Source organism: Anabrus simplex, chromosome 1 (assembly GCF_040414725.1).
Source record: "Anabrus simplex isolate iqAnaSimp1 chromosome 1, ASM4041472v1, whole genome shotgun sequence".
NCBI lineage: Eukaryota > Metazoa > Arthropoda > Insecta > Orthoptera > Tettigoniidae > Anabrus > Anabrus simplex.
In genome coordinates this window covers 1,050,922,029-1,050,946,724 of record NC_090265.1, presented here as the reverse complement: position 1 = coordinate 1,050,946,724, position 24,696 = coordinate 1,050,922,029, and the positions used below count along the sequence as shown (strand labels likewise).

At 39.3% G+C, this 24,696-nt stretch overlaps 1 protein-coding gene across 1 annotated transcript in view; it reads left to right on the top strand.

Annotated features, from left to right (window-relative positions):
• The window catches only part of LOC136857948 (cadherin-AgCad1), a 452,227-nt gene that overhangs the window by 240,649 nt on the left and 186,882 nt on the right, over window positions 1-24,696 (top strand). Inside the window, exon 22 of the mRNA XM_067137073.2 lies at window positions 23,065-23,188. Within this exon, the coding sequence (XP_066993174.2) occupies window positions 23,065-23,188 (124 nt within the window). The remainder of the gene's footprint in view (window positions 1-23,064; window positions 23,189-24,696) is intronic.

Below are 24,696 nucleotides of genomic sequence, written 5' to 3'. Positions count from 1 at the left end.
ACTGTAATTAAAATCAGCAGCAGCAATTGGGAATTAAAAGTGTGGGGGGGAAAAAATACAGACAACAAACAGTACCCGGGTTTGCGGGATTTAGCTGAAGCTACAAAGTGATAAGCTTTTTGATGCTCTCTGAGTGAATTTCGACAGAGAGGTAGAGGTTGATGGTTTACCAATTTAAGTGTGGTAATAATCATTTTGTGAGATTTTGATTCAATGCTATACAATAAAACTTTCAACATTGGAACAATATTACACATTTATTACAATAACTGAATAAAAGTATGGCATGATTATACAATTAAAATAATTTAGTATTTGACTACACACTAAGAAACTAACAGACACTAAAGAGACTTGCAAACTGACAAATGCATGTGGCAAGCGTGTGAATCATACCTCAGTGTCCATGACCTTGGCGAAAAAATGTACCCTGCTACCCTTCCTCACAGCACATGCAAAGTGTCCACTACTTGCTTTGGCGCTATAAAAATCTATCATCCAGGATGAATGACATTTTGTGTGTTTTTCTGCTAATAATTTTGTTAATAATTAAAGAAAATAAAGGAAAGGATCAGCTGATAAGACAACAGGCTTGTACAAATTGCTGTTTTAATAATTCTAGTTTAAGCTGGCTAAAATGGAATCAAAATGTAATATTTTCTCCACAAAGTGGGTGGGGGGGCAGCCCCAATTGCCGCTACTGATTAAAATTATACTGTAATTAATATTAGTTAATAATGAAAAGAAAATATTAATAATAAAAGGGAAATAATACGTTAATTCGAACAAGAATGAATGTCACAACATTAAGAGCCACAAACGTTTATCGTTCTCAATATGCGATTTTTTATTTTATGAAAGAAAGATATCACATGAGAACACATTTACTTCTGTCTGAACAACTTTATTGTCACTACAATACATGTACTGTTCTCCTCAATCACTCTTTTTATTCTCCACTTGTGTTTTTTATTCCCTAAAAAACCCAATCACTGCTTTTTCAACCAATCTATGAAGAATATATACATGTTTCACACCAATGACCTATTGGTGATGTTTCTTGGTGCCATATTAGAAGTCTTTGTATGTTATTACATCCGTTGCTATGTTACAAGTCTTTAATAACAAATCCTGTCCACTGGTACGTTATTCATTATACGTCCAGGGATATTATTTTATCTATTATATTACATATGATTACCATAATTAGGATATCTGTCCTACAACAATTATCTCCCTAAAACCTTCAATATCTGTTCTGGACCTTCTTTTTTCTAGGTCTTAAATTATATCTAGGTATCCTGATAGCTATGTCTTCATCTCTCTTATCCTCCAAGGTAGATATTGGTGTGTGTTGATCCTCTCTAGAGTCTACATTCCTCTGGGGCTTCTTAGAGAGTGTCCACTCTCCGGTCTCCCCACTTGCTTATAGGGGTTGAGGTAACGCCTTTAGTTCCGACATATGCATCTTCATCAGTGGTGTAGTCTTCAGAAGATACACACCATTTTCCAACTTTTTACCCACCTTGAAAGGTCCGAACCACTTCAGAGCCATCACAGTGTGGAACTTTTGAAGCTTCGTAATCTATAATCTTCATATCCATAATGACGAACTGCACAATTATAAATAGGAAAGGAATTCCACCTTATCAATACTTGTTTATTATATTAATTATTATACTACAGTACCAGTTTCAACCCCAAATTTTGGGTCATCCTCTGGTGAACAATACCCTTACATATAGTACATCAAGCAATGATTGACATTATTTTGTCTGGGGAATGCCATATGATAACAAATGTTTGAATACGTCCATGTGGGGCATGTCAAATTGGGAACTGACATGTGTGCCACTATGTGTGACAAAGCAAGTTTTTGTCTATAATAACATACTTTAAACTTAAAATTGGTTTGTACAACACTATCTTAACTTAAAGCTAATTTATAAGTATATATGGTTAAAAACAATATATGTGAGAACACTTCATGCACATAAACGTTCGTATCTTGCGTATACCCAATTCATCAGTTGACTTCTGTATTTGAGCCTTTTGTCATGGTTGTGCATTTGCTTGATGCTTTTGAGCTTAAATGATTTGCTTGTAAAATTGTCCTATTATTTATATAAAAGGTATTTGTCTTCATATATGTGCATAGCATAAAACACTTTCAGAAATTTAAAAATGAGTTCCACGCGAGTAGTTACAATGATGATAAAATGTATGTATACAGCTCTGCTGTGTGTTGATTCTTGTTGTTTTATGTTAAAATTGAATCATATTGTGCTGTGACATTGATAAAATTTGGGTGGCATTAGACCCAAGGTGGTAGCTCCTTTCCCACCTGTAGCTGTGTGTTGGTGTTATGATTATTATTGTTGGCGTGTTTGAGTTGCGTTTTGTATGAGAGCTTGCTGTGTACTGCCTGATGTACTATATGTGAGTGTATTGTTCAGCTGAGGATGACCCAAAATTGGGGATCGAAACTGGTACTGTAGTATAATAATTATAATAAACAAGTATTGATAAGGTGGAATTCCTTTCTTGTTTATAACTTTTGAAGCTTGTCGCTGAGGGGATGGTTTTGATGAAGAACTAGTATTCCAGCTCTGAACTCCCTTTCCTCCAGTGCATCGTTTTTCTCAGCTTCTCTCCTTGAACGCTCTTCAGCTTGGTGATGCGCCTGTTGAATCTGCCGCTGGTTCCACACATGCCATGTATCAGGATCCTCCAGTTCCTCTCCTTGTTCATGGATGAAGTTCCAGTCACCAGTCCTCTTGATTGGACGTCCAAGAAAAAGTTCTGCAGGCTAGAAACCCATGATGTGATTAACCCACTGTCTGATGGCCAGAAGGGACTCATGTAGGTGTTGGTCCCACTTGGTGTTCTCTGTCGACCAAGTGAATCCAAAACATCTTCTTTAGCTCCTAGTTTTCCCGTTCGGTAGGATTCGTCTGTGGATGGTAGATCGGTGTAGTCCAGTGTTCAGTTCCCCACTCCGACAAAGTTTGCAACCACTGTCTTGAAGTGAACTGATTGCCATTGTCCGTGAGTAGACACCGAGGGTACCCATACCGATTGAAGACTTCTGTCTTTAAGAGTTGTACGATACGTCCCGATGTAGCTTCAGGGATGGCAAATGCTTCCACCCATCTGGTGAATAGGTCATTCACCACAAGGATCCCTGTTTTTCCCCAAGATGTCGTAGGGTAGGGCCCCATAATGTCAATGGCGAGTACCTCCCAAGGTTGATATGGTCGGCGTCCTCTCATGCTGGTACTCGTCTTCTGTTTGTTCACCTTAGTGCGAATATAGATTGCACAGGCTTGGACATAGCTCTTGATTTCCTGACATGTGTGTACCCAGAAGAAATGTCGTCAAATTGAAGAATAGGTTTCCTCTTGACCAGGATGACCGGCTTCTGGATTATCATGGTATTTGTTCAAAATCCTTGTGGTTTGCAACTTTTGAATGACGATGACCGGAGAAGATCCAGGTAGGTGGGAAGTATATTTAAGTATGCCATCTTCGAGTTGAAAGTTCTTGTAGCACATCTTAAACTGAACTGGGACAGATCAACAATTAGTGCTGCGTTTGCTGATCCAGGGTGCCATTCTGTTACAGGACATGTCCTCAGTCTGCCACTTCCTTATTAAATCTAAATTGATCTCATTATTTCCTTGCCAGATAGCAAGGAGCACCGGGTCGGTTTGAGACCTCTTAGTTGGCCGAGGAATCTCTCTCTCTAATAAATTCATGGCTGATTTCTGCCCGTCCTCAGGATTTCTTGATAGACTGTCCACAGCTTGATTGGCTATGCTAGGAATATGACAAATCTCAAAGTCAAAATCGGCAAGGGTCAAGGCCCATCGCATCAGTTTGGACTTAGTTCCAGAAACTTGGTTCAACCACTGAAGTGAAGAGTTTTCTGTAAAGAGTCTGAACTTCCTTCCTTCTAGATAATCTCTGAACATTTTGACAGCCCATACAACTGCTAATGCCTCCTTCTCGGCTATACAATAGTTTCTCTCGGGAGCAGAATGTTTCCTACTGGCATACTCAATTATATCCTTGCCTCCTCCTTCTCTCTCGTGGAACAGCATAGCCCCAAAACCGATGTCACATCCATTTTCAAGCAGACCTCCCAGCTTGTATCCAGATAGGCTAGACTTGGAGCATCACAAATAGATCTTTTTATCTCCTGGAAGGCTGTTTCTTCCATTTGGGTCGATTTAAATGGTATGTTTTTATTGAGGAGGTCGGTTAGTGGAGCAGCTTTCATTTCAAAGTGTGGTACGAAACTATTTACCACCCATAGAGGCCTAAAATTTGACATACCTGGCATTTTATTCGAGGCCTTTCCTGTTCCTGAACGGCCCTATTCTTCTCAGTTTGTCTCTCCAAACCCTTGTCCGTCAATACATGACCTAGATACTCAACCAAGTTTGATGCAAACTGACACTTCTTGACTTGGCAGGTAAGTCCGTGAATCCTCAACCTCTCTAATATTCTAGCTAGGTGTTCCAAATGGTCCAAAAAAGTCTTGCTGTACACAAGGATGTCATCCAGATAGACTTCACAGAATTCTCCCATGTATCCGGATAAAATTCATCCATCAGATGCATAAAGGTGGCTGGAGCATTCTTAAGACCAAATGGCATGATTCTGAATTGATAGAGTCCTCTTGGGGTGGTAAAAGCAGTGATCGGTCGAGACCATACTTCAACTTCTACTTGCCAGTAGCCAGAGTTCAAATCAAGGGTACTGATGAATTTTGGCCCACTCACTTGCTTTATCAGATGGCAAAGATCCGGCATGGGGTAGGCATCTGATGTAGTCTTGTTATTTACCTGACGTAGGTCTACACATAGTTGGTAATCACCATTTTTTTTCTTAGGAAGTACCTTTGGAGAAACCCATCCTGATACTGAAGGTTCAATCAATCCTTGGTTCTCCATTCATTTACTTGACATTTTTTACTATAAATTTTCGTTTATCTGGGTTAAGTGGGTAGGGCCTTTGTTTAACTGGGGATTATCCCTACAAATTATTTTATGTTTTACCATTGTGGTAAATCCGATTCTATCTGTAATGACCTCAGGGAACTTATTCCGCAATTCTCAAGGTCTTCTTCCTTCTCCTTCACCCTCAACAGTCCTGTTTTCAGTTTGGCCAATACATTGGTTTCTAAAGTTTCTGACTCGAAGGCTTTATTTTCAACCCATGCCAACCTAATTCTATATCTATTACCAAAGAATATTTCATTGGTTATATAATCTATCACTACCCCATATTTAGCTAAGAAGTCATGCCTAATATTATGTCAGGTATCATATCCTTGACAACCTTCACTGGTATATCTATGACTTCAGTAGAGCACTTGGCTTGAAGAAACGTACAACCCTCAATCTGATAATGCATGTGATGAGTTGCCCCCCTGACTGTTGCCACCTTAGCAGGATGAACAGGTTTTAATAATTTTGCCTCATTCATGCTCACAAACGAGTGTGAAGCTTGAGTGTCAAGGATAGCAGTTGAAGGCTTATCATCAATCATCAAGTTAATAGCTGGGTGGGGTGGATTAGATTCATCATCACTACAGATTTGAACAATATGTCCACCTTCTAGCCAGGTGTCATGTATCTGGGGCTTCTTCATTCTTCCAGAACACTCCTTAGCCCAACTCGAATGGTCCCAAGCTAGTTTTTCTGGGCATTGCCCTTTAAAATGCCTGGTCTGCCCACATCGGTAGCATTTTCAGGGTTCCTCTGCTGTTGAGGTTTTCGTTTTTGAGGTATGGTAACTTGTTACTTCATCTAATTTTGTTACGATGTGACGGAGCTCTTCAAAGGTTTTTGGTTGTACCACCTTAACAAGCCATCAAACCTTATCATGTAGCAGTTCAATAATATAAGGGACACTCATATCAATATTTTCCCTTTCATGGACTCGCTTACAGAGCTGGAGTTTTTGAATTACAAAAGCTCCTGCTCTCATTCCACTGGGTTGCGTTTCAGTTAGGAACTTCTTTTGTACCAAAGTTTTGACAGACTCCAATTCAAATCTCTGGACGAATTCTTTCTTAAATTCCTTCCAGTCAAGGCTGAGCCCTTTAATGTTCTGCCACCAAGCCCTTTCTGAGGCTTTTAGCTGTTGGCTGACAATCTGCAAGTATATTTCCATAGGTATATTTATTCTATTCAGTATAGACTTCAATGTCTTTAGAAATGCTTTAGGACATTCCTCGATCTTCCTTGAAATTTCGGTAGGCTGTCTTTTATTACTCTGGGATCGACCGGTCCATACCTCTTCTAGGTTGACTGCTGCCTGTAGAAATGTTTTTCTCCAGGGTTGAAATTTTTCTCTTAACCTCAGATTCAAACTTCGTAAATTTCTCGCCTACTTCGGTCTTCCCGCTCAAATTCTTCAATCTTCTCCTCGACTTTGTTTTCCAAAGTGTGCATATTACTTATTGCTTTATCTACATCTAATTCTACGCTGCTGATTTTGTCCTTAATTTTTTAAATGTCTTCTTTCAGATCTTTGAGCCAGGAATTGATTCCGCCCTTTATATCTTGAGACTGGGCCTCAATTTTCCTTTAGAGTTTTTCAGATTGGTTCTTGATGATTTTAGACTGGGCCTTGATCAAAATAGTTAGTTGTGCAAGCATAATGCTTACCCGATTGTTAGTTTCCTTCTCCAAGGTGACTTCAAAGCCAAAACTTCCTGGGTCCTCCTCGTTTTCTATCAAATCCTGGCACAGCCTCTCTTGTAACTCCACCTTGCTTCCAGCTGTCGATGAATGTCGGGATGCCAGTGCCTTCCGTAAAATCACCACAGTCATTTGATCAATCTTCATCACTGAGTTTCCAAAATCCTATCGCAGTCACCAATTTATTGTTCTCAATATGCGATTTTTTTATTTTACAAAAGAAAAATATCACGTGAGAACACATTTACTTCTCTCTGAACAACTTCATTATCACTACAATACATATACTATTCTCATCAATCGCTCTTTTTATTAGCCACGTGTGTTATGTTTTTTATTCCCTAAAAAAGAACAATCACCCCTTTTTAAACAAACTACAAATAATATATACATGTTTCACACCAATGATCTATTGGTGATGTTTCTTGGCGCCATATTGGAAGTCTTTGTGTGTTAGTACGCCTGTTGCTATGTTACAAGTCTTTAAAAACAAATCCTGTCCACCGGTACCTTATACATTATACGTCCAGGGATATTACTTTATCTATTATATTAAATCACCATCATCATCATCAATGTCCCAATCCAGTCGCCCGGGTGTGGTTAACAAGCCTCCTCCACTTCTTTCTGTCTTTCCACTTTTCCTGCTCCATTACTTCCACCACATCCAATCTAGCTTCTCTAATGTCCTTCCAAATATGATGCATCCACCTTCTTCTCGGTCTTCCAACTGGTCTCCTTCCCTTAACTTCTCTTTCCATTTCCCTTCTTGCTACCCATTCCTTTCCTATTCTTTTTACATGTCCGAACCATCTCAGTCTTGCTTTCTGTATCTTCTGTACTAACGGTTCTATATTTAGCTCTTCTCTGATTTTAATATTTTGAATTCTATTTCTTCTTGTCTTTTTAACCAATGTTCTTAAAATTTCATTTCTACTGCTTGGGTCTTACTATCGTGTCTCTTATTAGTTACCAGCGTTATTAGTCCTTATGTTACAATTGGTATGAAATACTGTTTATATAATGTTAATTTCATTCTCTTGGGTACTTTGTCATCCCATAAAAGCTTTCTGACTTGATGATAAAATGTTGTACCTTTACTTAGTCTGTTATTAATTTCAGGGTTGATTTCATTACTTCCATTAATAATACTATACAGATGTGTGAACTGTTCTACATTCTCTAACCTTCTCCATCTATGTTCACTTGGCTTTTCTTTTTCTCTTTTCCACAGTGCATGACTACAGTATTCTTTTTACTAATTACCATTCCAAACTTCTTCAGATTTCCATTCCAAATGTCCAGTCTCCTTTGTATATCCTTTTCTCCCTTTCCCCAAATCACCACATGATCTGCAAATACCAAAGCATTCGCTTCATCACTACTGATACACTGTTTTACACGTTTTATGATTTCATCCAGCAATATAATAAACAATAATGGCGACAGTGCACTTCCTTGCTTGAGACCTTTTTTTTGTATAAAATGTTTCAGAGTCACCACTCCCTTCTTATACACTGCTTTTACTCTCATGATACAACATTATTATCTTGTTAATTAATGATTTTGGTGCATTCCTTTCAGTAGGCATTCGCATACATGTTTTCTCTTAACTGTATCATAAGCTTTTTCCAAATCCAAAAATATGAAGATGATTTCCTTGTTCCTTTCCAGATGCTTTTCCATTATCGTATGGGCTGTAAATATCAAGTCTATTGTTGATCTATTCGGTCTAAAGCCATATTGTTCTTCCTCTAACTGTATTTATATGGGTATTATATCCCTCAGTCTTTTGTCTATGACTTTCTCCACTATTTTTAGTCCATGTGATAATAGGATTATACCTCTATAATTATCACATTTATTCCTATTTCCTTTTGTGAACAGTGATACAATAGTGGTACAATGCTTCCTTGTTGCAAATCTTCAGGTATCCTTTCATCTTTCCATATGGCATTGAGGGCTCTGTATAGCCACTGTAGTTCAATGCTTCCTGCTGCCTTAATCATATCAGCACTGAATTCATCTTTTTCACTTGCTTTACCTTTGGTCATTGCTTTCACTGCCCTTTCAAGTTCCAACATGTTATCGGGTTCTCCTCCTTTACTCCGCCTATTATTTCCATTTTCTTATGTCCTTCTTCCCCCCGAGCAGTCATCCTCATTATAAAGTTTTTCAAAATACTTTGCCATCACCATCTGAAGAACCTTTTCGTCATGTACTATGGATCCATCTTCTCTCTCCAGTGCCTTGATTTTGTCTTGATTTATTCTTCTCAATTTTATTGGTCTGTATAATAGTTTCTGATTTCCATGACTATCTTGCTCAATTTTGTTGGTAAACTCTCCCCAACATTTCTCCTTTTCTTCCTTGATACTCCTGTTTACTTGCAGTTTCAATCTTTTGTATTCCACATGTAACCTTTCTATCTTATTCTCATCCCTCTGATACTTTTTTTTTTTTTTTTGCTTTTCTTTATCCATTTCTTTCTTCACCTTGTTCCCTTCTTTTATTTCTTTTTTAATTTTGTCTGTCCACCACCATGTCTCCTTTCCCTTAACCTTTGTTTTTGTTTTTCAGCATACCTCAATTACTGCTTCCACAAGTGTCTGTCTTAAATTGTCCCACTCTTCTTCTCCACTTCGTATTTCTGTGTTAGGCAACTTCCATTTTATACAATCTAGGAATGCCATTCTTTTACCCTTCTCCTCCAATTCCCAAATCCTGAAATTTGGTTTCCTCTTCAATACAATTTTAGGAATTTTTACTTGTTTTAATTCCACAATTAATAATCTGTGATCACCTTCCATACTTTCACTGGGGATTATCTTCGTATTCATGATGTATCTTCCCCCATTCTCGGTCTGTTATTATAAAATCAATGAGTGTTCCATACTGTCCATCCCAACTGTATCGGCTGATCTCATGGCTATTCCTCTTCATAAACCATGTGTTCTTTATTATCAGGTTATTTCTGATACAAAAGTCCAACAGTTTCTCTCCATCTTCATTTCTATCACCAAAGCCATGTGGGCCCAGAACATTCTCATACCCCATCTATCAGTTCCCACATGGGCATTCAGATCTCCCATTATCAGCAATATGTGTTTCCAGTTCATTGAGGAACTCATCTTTTTCTTCCATGCTACATCCTGTCTGTGGAGCATACACCTGTACTACCTTCAGTAGTTCCTTGTTTACATGTATGTTCATTATTATATTTCCTTCATTTACATACTCAACTTCAGCTATTGGTTCAACATTAGGATTTACTACATATCTCACTCCATTTCTTTCCTCTTTACTGTTACCTATCCAGTACAATGTGTACCCCTTTCTTAGTTTCTTCATTCCTTTCCCTTTCCATTTTACTTCACTTAAACGCAGGATGTCGAGTTTTCATCTCTCCATTAGGTCAATCAATTAATTTTCCTTCCCATTCATTTTTAACTTATTTATTGTTCCACATTGGATTTTGTTCTCTGATCTAACACTTGCACGAACATCAGCATTACCATCATACTGTGTAACTGTAGCCAGAGACTTGTCAATTCCATTTCCATTTTTAAACTTCCATCCGAGGCTTGTATTATAGTTGAAAGCAAGTACAAATTTATTCATCTGCTGACCTGCTAAGCCTAACGCATCTGAGGATTTTCTTTCGGGGTTTACTCCCTTAGCCTTTGAAGATCCCTCTTCTCCACAAGGCAGTGGTTTCCTTTTCTAATTTTCCCCAGAGAGGATGGGTGCCTCTTCCACCATCTTCACCATTCCAAAGGTCTCCTTCTCTGCCTAAGATGCTGTTAAGGTCTTCACCCATAACCCTGGGCATGGGTTCCATGTTATACCCTGTGAGACTGGGTCCCTGCCTGAACTTAGCTCTCCTTCACACCAGCCCTCTGATGTGGAGGATACCCACCCCCGCAACGTGGATGCGCCAGACAAGAATTACTCAAGTGAAGGATAGAGAAGATGACACTATCTCCCTTGAGCCAGGTTAATGGTTGTGTATGATATTACAACCAATGGCTAAATATGATTATTGAAGGTTTTACCATAATAAGGATATCTGTCCTACGACACGTATTATGGTTGGTTTCTTGAAATCAGAAATAATTGTTAACTTCTGTTGTTGAGAATGATTCATAGTCATATTTTAAGGTAAAAATGCAGAATCCTGTATTTCTGCAAAGCCGATAGTAAACCTGTAATAGTGTAGTAGCAATACAGTAGTACTGTAGTGCCGCATCAGATATTAATCTGGCGGAAGGCTAGAGTCATTGCTATCCCTAAACCAGGCAAAGATCAGCTGGATCCTAAAAGCTATAGGCCTATTTCCTTGCTCTGTCACCTGTACAAGGTCCTGGAGAGGCTCATTCTTGAGCGATTGATAGGAAAGGTGGAGTCGTCTCTGATACCACAGCAAGCTGGATTCCGAGAAGGAAAAAGTTGCACATCACAGGTATTAAACTTGACACAGCATATTGAGGATGGCTTTGAGAATCGGCTCATTACAGGCGCTGTCTTCATTGATCTTTCTGCAGCTTATGACACAGTCAACCATCGGATTCTTCTAACAAAATTGTATGACATCACCAAAGACTTCCATCTAATGTGCAACATTAAAAATATTCTCCAAAACCGAAGATTCTTTGTGGAATTTCAGGGAAAAAGAAGCAGATGGAGAACACAGAAGAATGGGTTACCGCAAGGCAGTGTGCTCGCACCACTGTTATTCAACATCTATACTAATGATCAGCCTCTACCTGAAGGTACCCAGAGTTTTATCTATGCTGATGATTGTGTAGTCACTGCTCAGGCCAACTGTTTTGAAAAGGTAGAACAGACTTTATCCAAAGCTCTGAAAGAATTTACCAACTACTACAATGAAAATGATTTGAAGCCAAATCCTGCGAAAACTCATAGCTGTGTATTTCATCTCAATAACAAAAAAGCAGCTAAAACCTTACAAATCACCTGGGAAGGAATCCCTCTTCAACACTGTTCGACTCCAAAATATCTGGGAGTGATTCTGGACCGTACGCTTACGTATAAGAAACATTGCCTAAACGTGAAACAAAAAGTGTCTGCCAGAAACAACATAGTGCGGAAACTTCGAGGCACCACCTGGGGAGCTCACCCTTGCACTATGAGAACAAGCGCGCTAGCACTGTGCTACTCCACTGCTGAGTATGCTTGCTCCGTGTGGCATAAGTCCAGCCATGCCAAAAACATAGATGTAGCACTAAATGACACCTGCCGTATTATCACAGGTTGTTTAAGACCTACTCCCATAGATAAACTCCACTGTCTCGCTGGTATAGCACCACCTGAAATCCGACGTGAGATTGCTGCTAGGCATGAGAAAAGCAAGGCTATGACTATGGAAGCCCATCCTTTGTATGCCTGTCAACCAGCACATCCTAGGTTGAAATCAAGAAAGAGCTTCTTGACAACCACTGAAGCTCTTAAAGGAACTCCACAACAAGCAAGAATCTCAATGTGGCGGGAAAAATGTCAACATTTGAGAGAATGGATGGTTCCAAAGGAAGAACTTCCTCCTGGACATTCTGAAAAGTGGACAACATGGAAGGCTCTCAATCGATTACGCTCCAGTACCACAAGATGCAAGACCAACCTACAGAAATGGGGCCTTCCTGTGGAGACAGTTTACTGCAAGTGTGGTACTAAGCAGACTAACGAACATCTTCTACTGTGTCCATCTTCTCCAGCCACTTGTACCATTAAAGATCTAATGAGAGCAACTCCAAATGCGCTTGTCGTGGCCAATTTTTGGTCAACCTATGTTTAAAATTTTTTGGTTTAATTTTTGTCTCTCTTACTTTGTACTTCTGACACGATAAATAAATAAATAATAGATATTAATCTGTTCCTCAGTAATCAAAGAAGAAAGCTCATATTGTATACCTTGAAAAGTGATTGCAACATTGAGTTCTTTTGTTATTTTGTCAATTTCTCAATTAGAGATGTGAACTAGTGTCACACATATGAGCAGCATCTGTGGATGGATAGGACAAACTGGAGGAGGGTTGTACACAACTGCACCCGGCTTGCTGAAGTGAAGAAATGATGATGATGATGATGATGAATCATTCCCTTATCCCCTGAAAAACGTGCGCATACCTTCTCGGGTATATGTACCACAGTTGGAGAATCGCTGGTATAGAGCTTCTTCATAGCCTTATTGATATACATATTACAATAATAAAAATACTACCCCTGCTTTTCTGAAATGGTAAAGTTTCTTGCAAACATGTTAGTTAGAAACTTTACTAGTATTCATTGAACTCCACCTAGTACTTCAGGCTCCAATGTCTAATACTTCTGATTTGAGCCCAAAGTCTCCATTATTCTTCTACTCACATAATTTATTAAAAATACATTGAAATTTCAAGAGACATGGACAGTTAGATGAAAGTGGTTAGGGTGTTCAATAGAAGTATATATACAGTAGTTTATTGCAAATTTTGTACCTTTTAACTGAAAAGAAACTGTCAGTTGTTGTGAGGAGGGGACATGAAATATTTTGCACTCTTAGTGGCAAATCATTTCAAGAAATGAATTTGTGCAATTGAAAGGTTTAGAAAGCAGATCATCAGAGCTGTGTCATAATAACTGTAGATCAATTTCTAAATGTAATACAAGGAAAATCAGACACTATAATATCCTTGATAGATACACAGAAAAAATAAATAAATAAATAAATAAATAAATAAAACCCCGAAAAAAACTCACCTCTTTGATCTAATCTGATATCACTGACATTTTAGTCAGTCATTCACTCTAGAACCTGCAGGAAATTCTGCCAGGGCACCCCTACTGTTTCTGTGTTGCCTATGGAGAGCACATTATTGATTGTCTTCTTCCAATTCAGTCTATTTTGGGCTGCTTTCTTCACTTGTTAAATTGTTGAAGTCAGGCACCTGGCCTCTGCTTCTACTTGACTGATCCAAGTCTTCTTTAGGGGACTAAATAAAATTTTCCAACCAGGAGGATGACAACAATCCAATAGTTGTTTTGGAAGTTGGATTTCCCTTATTCTGCACGTGTACAAACTAATGGAGTCATGACTCTAATTTTATTCTTGAACTGACATTTGCAGAACTCTGATTCTGAAATACCATACCTTACAAATAAAATAAATGAATCTAGCTGCTTCAGTATTCTGTGTGATGAATAAGTGTATCTAGAACTGAACAATTTTTACTCTTTGTAAAATACATTCGTTCATTTCTCCTTGTCCCCTCTTTCTATTGCTGCCTTTTCCCAGAGTGTACTGACTTGTCATTGTGTTCTTCCATTATGTGGTCTACTTTGTGTTCCTCTCTCTCTCTCTCTCTCTCTCTCTCTCTCTCTCTATATATATATATATATATATATAACAATTGTTTGTTCATTTCTAATCATCATCATCATCATCATCATCATCATCGGTTTGCCCCTCCAGCGAGCCGGCTAGGGTGTTTGAAAATGAGCATCTTCCAAAGTTGCCTATTCAAAAAGATTTTGTTGTTCATGACAGATTCCCAATTCAATTCTCTTCTCTCCACATCTTCTCTCAGTTGGTCCATCCATCTTCTTCTTCATCTTCCAGCTGGTCTTCTACCTGTTATTCTCTTTTCCAAATAAGCACATGATAACCTTGTGCTATTCATTCATTTAATATGCCCAGACAAGTCTAAATGACATAAGTCTTTCCTCCATCGATGCATTTAGACCTAGGTTAGATCGGATCTCATCATTTTTCACGTGATCAAGTCACGTCTTTTGGAGGGCAGTTCTAAGAAATTTCATTTCACAGGCTTGAATCCTACTACAATCCTTTGATGTTAGTGTGCAGGTTTCCAGAGAATATGTAAGGATGAGAATGAAATATAACTTGTACATGATCATTTTTGTTCTTTGTGGGACGTTCTCATCCCATAGTATGTGTCTAGCGATACTGTAAGTTAGAGCCTTTGGTTGCTCTGTTTATTATTTCTATCTCAGCTATATTATTACCAGCCATTAGACTTCCTAAATATCTGAATTGGTGTACTACCTCAACTTGGCGGTCCTGTATTTTTATGTTGCATTCTGTATTATGTCTGCTGATTTTTAATGCTACTGTTTTTGATGGGTTCAATTTCATTCCATAATCATCAAACTTCTTACACCATGCATTCAGATTATTTTGCACTCCCTCCTCTGTTTCATCCCATATTGCCACATCATCTGCAAACACCAGAGCCTGAAGACCTTTATTACCTTTTCCTTTTAGTTCCTTTAAAATGGTATCCTTAACCGCGATGAATAGAAGAGGTGATAAGGCACTTCCCTGTCGTACTCCTCTGGCTGTATTGAATCATTCAGAGTGACCATCTCCAATACTGACACAGCTTTTGCAATTAGTATATAGCATTTGGATCTTCTTAATAAGGTACTCTGTTACACCAAGTTTTCTAAGACTTTTCCAAATAGTTGATCTAGGAACATTATCATACACATTTTCAAGGTCCATCAACATAATAATTAGGTCTTTTCCTCTTTCCCAGTGTTTCTCTGCCAACATCCTCAAAGCAAATATCAGATCTGTTGTGCTTCTTCCAGCCCTAAAGCCATGTTGTTCCTCTTCCAAGATAGGCTCTGCCAAGCTGAGTGGCTCAGACGGTTAAGGCGGTGGCCTTCCGACCCCAACTTGGCAGGTTCGATCCTGGCTCAGTCCGGTGGTATTTGAAGGTGCTCAAATACATCAGCCTGGTGTCGTTAGATTTACTGGCACGTAAAAGAACTCCTGCGGGGCCAAATTCTGGCACCTCGGCATCTCCGAAAACTGTAAAAGAGTAGTTAGTGGGACGTAAAGAAATAACATTATTATTATTAACATAGGCTCTAGTATATCCCTAACTCTGGCTTTGACGATCTTCTCCATAAATTTAAGGCCTTGTGATAGGAGGGTAGTGCCTCTGTAATTTTCACTTTTCCTTCTACTCCCTTTCTTAAAGATAGGAACTATCATCCCTTTTGTCCAATCTTCAGGTATTTCATTATCCTTCCATATTGTTCTGAGAACTCTGTACAGCCACTGTATTCCTGGTGGACCAGCAGCTTTAATCATGTCAACTGTAAATTCATCAGCTCCTGCTGACTTACCACTTCTCATCTTGCTCTACTTCTGTCCATGTAATTGGGATATCTTCCTCTATTGTTTTCTGTCCTACATCCTCAACAGAGATCTCATTAAGGTCATTTAGGAGCTTGTCAAAATACTGTCCCATTTTATCCCTGATATCTTTCATATTGCAAACTATATTCCATCTGCTGTCTCCAGAGCTGTAATTGCTTCTTTATCTGATCTTTTACTTTTTACTATTCTATATATCATTTTTATATTCCCTTTCCTGTCTTCTTCCAGTTTAGTTGTAAATTCTTCCCAACTTTTCTCTTTTTCTTCCCGTACAATTCTCTTGACTTCCAACTTCCTGTATCCATATTCTTTCACCATCTCTTCCAATTTATTATTGTCTATTTGGTTGCTGTTGATTCTTCTATCAGACTTAACCACATCAAGAGCTTTTTTGGCTTTATTCCCTTTCATTATGGCTTCTTTCACTTTATCATTCCACCAAAATGTTCTTTTCTCTCCAACTCTTCTGCTTGTTCTTCCACATATTTTATCTGCGCTACCAACCAGACTTGCCTTAAAATCATTCCATTCTTCGTTACCTTTCTTTGTGTCTGTTACTGGTACTTTAGCTCTGATTTCCTCTTGAAACTGCTGTATGACTTGCAGATCTTTAAATTTCCAGTCTTTAATTCGTGGTTTTTTCTTCTTGTTTACTTTAATAATAGGTTTGGCGACTCTTAGGTCTGCAATGGGGAGTCTATGGTCACTATCAAGGCTCTCACTAGGTATCACTTTTACATAATGCACCTTTCCTCCACTTGGCCTATCTGTGATGATAAGGTCTATCACTGATCTATACTGACCACCCCAGCTGTATCTCATTATCTTCTGGCTATCCCATTTCTGAAACCATGAGTTCTTCACCAGAAGTTGGTTTTGTGTACATAGATCAAGCAGAAGAACACCCTTCTCATTTCTACTACCAAATCCATATGGACCAATATTTCCTTCATAACCTGACCTATCAATTCCTACCTGGGCATTCAAATCCCCAATTATCATTATGTTCTCTTCATCAATGATGTCCTCTAGTTTTTCTAGGAAGCTTGCTTTTTTGGTTGTCACTACAACCCTGCTGGGGAGCATAAACTTGGATCACAGTTTGGGTTTTTCCATTTAGGCATATTTTAGCTTTGATTAATCTCTCATTATTCATTTATAATACATAGATTAATTCAAAAGTTATTCTCTGTGAAGATTCTTTGTGTTTTTATTTAAGTGTAGATAATCTAATAAGAGTTGTTATATGTACTTGTATGTATGAATGTCAGTCTTGATATGAGTAACCATGGCAGGGCAGTAAAATGAAGTAGTTCTTGATCAAAGATGAGTTGATGAGATGCTTGTGTCTTTTCATGGGTGGTGCAGTTTCAGGCAGTATATGCCAATAAAGCTAGCAAAGTAAGGGCTCAAGATTTTCACCATGGTGAATAACTTGCATATAGACATGCTATTGATGTGTTAAGCTAATACACAAAGCAAACAGCCACAATTATGATTAAAAAATCACTTGCTGCTTGTTTGGTGTCGAGTATTGATTGCTTTGTTCTATAGATCATGAAAACGAGAGTAGTGCCAACCATTTTATGACAGATTTTCATTACATTATATATCTGAAAACATATTTTCAAGGCAAACCCAACTCGGTGGAAGCTAGAAGTGGGGAATTGATGATGATGATAATTTCCAAAGCAAAACAATAATTTCAACATCAACATGAAGTGAACTTCAGTTTTCACTGTGTGAAATGCAATTCTTAAAATTACAGGACTTTCATGCATCCTAACAAAAATTGTAGGGACACCAAATGTCTGAGTCAAAAAAAAGAGAGGTTCCCATACTTTATAGGATGTATGGTAGGCTTCCTTAATTGAAACATTAGATTTCTGATCTATTTCTCGCTGCAGGTATTTTCCCATTCTGATCTATTACATATCAAGATGCAATAATTAATAATATTTAATTATTATGTATGTATTGTGTAGGTATTTGGAGAGTGATACTTGTAATATAATCTTCGGCCTGTGTCCACCAAACATCAGCCTGGATTGTTATACCAAAGAATTTACGAACCTTAAAAGACATTTGACTGATGTGTTAAAATTTGAGACATTTGAGAAATGATTGTCGGTATGTCTGCCATTGTCCAGGAGAGAGAATGGTAGAAGGCTGCCTAATACCAACTGTGAAGCAAGAGGACAGTAGCAGATTGTGAATGTGAGAGTAGTGCCAACCATTTTATGATGTATTTTCATTACATTGCACATCTGAAAACATATTTCCAAAACAAACCTAACCCGGTGGGAGCTGGAAGACGTAATATAATCTTCAGCCTGTGTACACCAAATGTCACTCTGGATTGTTATATTGTTATACCAAAGAATTTACGAGCCTTAAAAGACTGTTGACTGATGTGTTAAAAAATTGCTTGCCACTTGTTTATTATCAAGTATCGATTGGTGTGTTCTACAGATTGTGAATGTGAGAGTAGTACCAACAATTTATTTTATGGGGTCGTTTTGGCAACAATAAGGTGGGAGAGTTGGTGAGATAGGCATGTATCTTGAGGAAGTAGCAGTACCATCTCATTCTATCGAGCAATGCAATACCATTTGGAACTCAACTTATTGGAAGAGAGTTTATTCTGCAGCAGGACAACAACACATCACAGCTGTGCAAGAAGTACAGTATGTAAGAAACTAAGAATCATTAGGAGTTCTACAAGTAATGACCTGGCCCCTTCAGTCACCCGTTTTATCACCCATCAAGTTTCTTGTAGGCTGAACTCGACTGTACGGCAAAATAATCTTTTGTCAGCAGTTGTGAAGATCTCTGGCAATGCCTTCTACAAGCTTGGGGAACTATAATCACAGAGATGTTGGGAAAACTAACTGGAAGACAGTATTTAGAGCAAAAGTGGGAGGGCACATAGATCAGCACAGTTTGAATAGTGTAGTTCTAAAAGACATTGTTTTCTGTTATTTGAAGCATAAGTTGCATTTTAGTGTGTCAGTTCGTGTATAATTGATGCCTGTACTTGTACTTGTATTTTGATTTTAACTGTAGCCCATCGTTGATGATGTATAATAACTTAGATGTGCATGATTACACTTTCGTTCACCCTTCATATTTTCACCCATATATGAGGCACATTAGTGGGCCCCCTGTCTGTGGCTTGTCATGACAACTCACTTCCTTGCTCCCTGGGGTACTTTTCACATATGGTACATATTTTTTTTGCATTATTGCTGATCACCACCACCAGTTTTAATTTTTTCCCCTGTGTGTCAATGGCTTTCTGCAATTTAGCCTTCACTTTTATGTCCTTCCAACGAATTTTAAGTTGCTCTTTACTGCATTTTCCATCACTCAGAGCATTTAATTCTTCTGTCACCACTTTCCATGCATTTCTTTTCGTACACTCTATATCCTTTGCATGGATCTTCATTATCTCCACTAACAGGTATTTATCTTTTTGGCTCCTCCCTGACCCCCGTTTCCTATCACACATAAACTTATCCATTTAAATTCTTTAAAATACCCACCTAAACACAACTACACTCCGGGATTAATGAACGCTACTTCCCTAGTAGTAACTTGTAGTAAATTGTACTTCAGCTCTTCGATGTTTCTTCTGGAGTAAAGAACTCCTGTAGTTGTTTACTTCTGTAGTATGGACTTCTTTAATAGACGCTACTTGGAGCCACCGGCAGTGCCAATGCACTATGAGAGACTTTGTCTCATTTTCAAAACTTGATGCCTGTCTGCTCATCGGATGATACAGATACAGCCATGCGTCTTGGTAGATGTGCTATTTACCAACTGATGAGCCCAACTTAGCACACTGGAGCAAAAACTGACAACCAGGAATGAGTTAGCTGGAAAATTTATAATGTCCAATAATGGACCAACTATTGTGTGTTACTTGCTCATGAGTCAGATCCCCTAATTCTCCTTTAAAACATGCACCAGCCGGTGAGACCCAAAATATTATTTATACCTAGGCTGTCCAATACAAAGATATCCTTTCCACTAACAGAACAAATATCTTTAAAGTTACTTAGCGGCACTCACAATGTATTTCATATCTTCTAAACTACTCTCACTTATAGGTAAATAATTTACTTACTAAAGAGCCCGTACTTCCACAGACAGATTGCCATATATTGATACTATTATTCATGCTTCACACCATTTACCTGAACCACCTACATGGATGTCCATCCCCATGGCTGAGTGATTAATGTCTTGGGCTTTGGGGCCCTGAGCTTGATCATAAAGGGTTAATTCCTATGGCTTGAGGACTGGATGTTTGTGCTGTCCTCAACATTCCTGCAACTCACACTCCACATTTATAACACTATCCTCTCTGACAATAACATACAACTTCCATACATGGCAGTACTTCTAGTACAGGTAGGCTACATAATTTATTTTCAGATAAGCAAACCACAAAAGTATTGCAGACCCTTGACCCCTCAAAGAGATATAGCTTTATTTCTTAACATTAACATTGTTGTATCACATAATACAGTAACTCCAGTATTTAATTTTACTCATTATAACGTAGTTGCTCTTTACTGCATTTTCCATCACTCGGAGCATTTAATTCTTCTGTCACAGCTTTCCATGCATTTCTCAGCAGGACACAAAAAGCATCGAACTTCTACAGTCAAGTCAGAAATCTTCTCTGGGACTGCAAAATACCACAGAAAGTGAAAACAATTGTGTACCACACTTACTTCGTACCAATCCTCATGTACGGTTTAGAGACATGTCCTCTACTAAACAAAGACTTCAGTAGAATCCAAGCAACTGAAATGAGATTCATTAGAACCATGAAGCAAACTACCAGAAAGGACAAGATCAGATATGAAGTGAATAGGAAAGTAGCTGGTTTTGAGGTTCCTATTACCAGTGTCATAAAGAAACGCAGACTTCAGTGGTATGGGCACATATTGGGAATGAACAGGGAAAGACCTGCCAGAAAATAATTTGACCTTAATCTCATAGGAAGAAGACCACAGTGAAGACCAAGAAAATGTTGGATAGAGACTGTAAGATCAGATGTGGAGGAGACAGGATACAAATGGGAGGATGTACTGGATCAGAAGATGTATGAAGACATAAGGAGATGGCGAGCGCTTGTTCACCACACCCGGGAAACTGGAGTTTGGAAATGATGATGAATGTAGTATTTTGTTAGGATAAATAATTTAAAAGAATTAAATACATTCTAGGTAAAAAATAGGGATACTGTGGTCATTAGTTCACATAAGCTAGCAATTCAGATGAATAAGAGCTAAGTTTACAAAGTTCTTCCATATTCACAAAATGAGAGAGACAGAGTGTGAGTGTGTGTGTGACCAAGATGAGTGGATTTTAAAAGGAAATGCAGATGAGTTCGGGTCCTGAACAAGTCCAGTTCATTCTTCGCAGGTTGTGTTTATTAAGTTGACCATAACATACTGACATCTTTACCTTGCTAGTATAATTGGTTTGCATGTCTGTCTGGTAGCTGGATGGATTCATGTTTGAATGTGAAAATAGATGTAGCTTTTTGGTATAATATACACTGACTGACAGAGCAAATGCAACACCAAGAAGGAGTGGTCAGAACTTTATGCCAATTGCAGGGTAGACTGACGTCACTGAGGTATGCTCATGATGTGAAATGCGCTGCTGTGCTGCGCACGTAGCGAACGATAAATGGGACACGGCGTTGGCGAATGGCCCACTTCGTACCGTGATTTCTCAGCCGACAGTCATTGTAGAACGTGTTGTCGTGTGCCACAGGACACGTGTATAGCTAAGAATGCCAGGCCGCCGTCAACGGAGGCATTTCCAGCAGACAGACGACTTTACGAGGGGTATGGTGATCGGGCTTAGAAGGGCAGGTTGGTCGCTTCGTCAAATCGCAGCCGATACCCATAGGAATGTGTCCACGGTGCAGCGCCTGTGGCGAAGATGGTTGGCGCAGGGACATGTGGCACGTGCGAGGGGTCCAGGCGCAGCCCGAGTGACGTCAGCATGCGAGGATCGGCGCATCCGCCGCCAAGCGGTGGCAGCCCCGCACGCCACGTCAACCGCCATTCTTCAGCATGTGCAAGACACCCTGGCTGTTCCAATATTGACCAGAACAATTTCCCGTCGATTGGTTGAAGGAGGCCTGCACTCCCGGCGTTCGCTCAGAAGACTACCATTGACTCCACAGCATAGACGTGCACGCCTGGCATGGTGCCGGGCTAGGGCGACTTGGATGAGGGAATGGCGGAACGTCGTGTTCTCCGATGAGTCACGCTTCTGTTCTGTCAGTGATAGTCACCGCAGACGAGTGTGGCGTCGGCGTGGAGAAAGGTCAAATCCGGCAGTAACTGTGGAGCGCCCTACCACTAGACAACGCGGCATCATGGTTTGGGGCGCTATTGCGTATGATTCCACGTCACCTCTAGTGCGTATTCAAGGCACGTTAAATGCCCACCGCTACGTGCAGCATGTGCTGCGGCCGGTGGCACTCCCGTACCTTCAGGGGCTGCCCAATGCTCTGTTTCAGCAGGATAATGCCCGCCCACACACTGCTCGCATCTCCCAACAGGCTCTACGAGGTGTACAGATGCTTCCGTGGCCAGCGTACTCTCCGGATCTCTCACCAATCGAACACGTGTGGGATCTCATTGGACGCCGTTTGCAAACTCTGCCCCAGCCTCGTACGGACGACCAACTGTGGCAAATGGTTGACAGAGAATGGAGAACCATCCCTCAGGACACCATCCGCACTCTTATTGACTCTGTACCTCGACGTGTTTCTGCGTGCATCGCCGCTCGCGGTGGTCCTACATCCTACTGAGTCGATCCCATGCGCATTGTGTAACCTGCATATCGGTTTGAAATAAACATCAATTATCCGTCCGTGCCGTCTCTGTTTTTTCCCCAACTTTCATCCCTTTCGAACCACTCCTCCTTGGTGTTGCATTGTCACTGTCAGTCAGTGTATAATATTCTGCTGATGTTTTAAATTATGAGAATTGTGTTAGGAGGCCTATAAGGCATAAATATAATTAGAGTAATTCATGTATATTTCTTTAATTTTCTAAAATTCTTTAATGTTTACCTATCAGTAAACAGTATATCTGTGAAGAATAAATTTGTGATTTCATCTTTCAGACACAATTACTGAACAGCCAGCTTAAGGATATAAAACTCAACCCTATCCAAGATTTTCAAGCAACAGATGCCGATGATAGCAGTACTAATAATGGGCTTGTCACCTTTAGTATTCTTGGAAATAGTGAGTTGTTATTGTAGCTAATGTCATAACAATTTTCAAATGTCAATCAAAGATTCTTGTTTAATCTTTTAAGGCAAAATGTTAATAATGTAAAAGATTTATGTTTTTTACTTCCTTGCATAGTTGATTGGCAAAATGATATACCACAACCTTATGAATAATCAAACAATTTGTATCCTGGAATAGCACCTATTAGAGGATTTTACTGACAGATTTTCACTACTACTACTACTACTACTACTAAACATTTTCATTCCTCCCCTGAAGGGGGAGGCGGGCCTCTTAGACAGTGACGTCTCTCAGGCCAGGAGATTTGTTACGGTGAAGGAGATTTGCGGAGAAGGTGAGGGGGTGAGCGGCCGTGGCCTATATTACGAACTGTCTCGGCATTCACCTTAGTGCAGGAGAATGGAAAACCATGGAAAACCATTCTCAGCACAGCTGGCAGGTGGAGCCAGGTGTGAAGTCCGGCACTGTGCCCCAGGCACGTCTCCCGAATGCAGAGGCGTAGAGCCATGGTAGAGCCGTGGCCAACTTTCCTCTGCTCGGTTGGCCGGTCAGAGTAGAGAGCTGTTGGACCACGGACAAGCCGTGGCCTCGTACAGGACGAAATCCAAGGGCCGAAACCCACTTTGCATCCACTGACCCAGCTCTTCAAGCAAGCACAGTAATTAAAATATTCTTTATCGCTAACACAATAATTGTAATAAAATTCAAAGTTATTATTGAAATCAAAGAACAAATGTTCACAGCTCTTTCAAAACTTGACCACAAAGTACATACAGGGTAAGCCAGCTAAAATGCTCATCAACTGTTAAAGATATCAAAAATCTGTAATGTTGCTAAGAGCTTCATAATGAACCTTACAGTACTTTTCCAGAGTGTCAATGTTAGTTGAGATAATGGAACTAACTTTGTATTTTGAAATAGAACTAGGCTGTTTCATACTTCTAGCATTATAGACACAGGCATTGCAAATTCAGGGATGTGGTAATTTTAAAAATCTGGCAATATTTCTCAAGAAAACAGAACATGCTTTGTTTGACATTCATGAGCCGCCCCATTTGAATGAATATTGTTCCTTAACACTAGAAGGATGGCAGGGGTCAAAACTACCTTTAACATGTTTTGTTTCATTGTAGACGCTACGTTTCAGTGCTTTTATTATTCGTACTCCATGACTTTATTTAGTTCCATAATATATTCACATTAATATTTAATTTCTTTCCCCAATTTGATCAGAGATGAATTCAAGATATACGTATAAGGACAACAAAGAGTTGTTTTGACCCATTATTGTGATGGTCTTTTTTTGTTGTTCTATTAATTTTCCCTTTACATCACACCGACAGAGATAAGTATTATGGAGACAATGGGATAGGAAAGTGCTAGGAGTGAGAAGGAAGAGGCTGTGGCCTTTATTAAGGTAGGCCCCTACTGTCCCAGCATTTGTCTAGTGTGAAAACGGGGAAACCACAGAAAACCATCTGCATGGCTGCCAACAATGG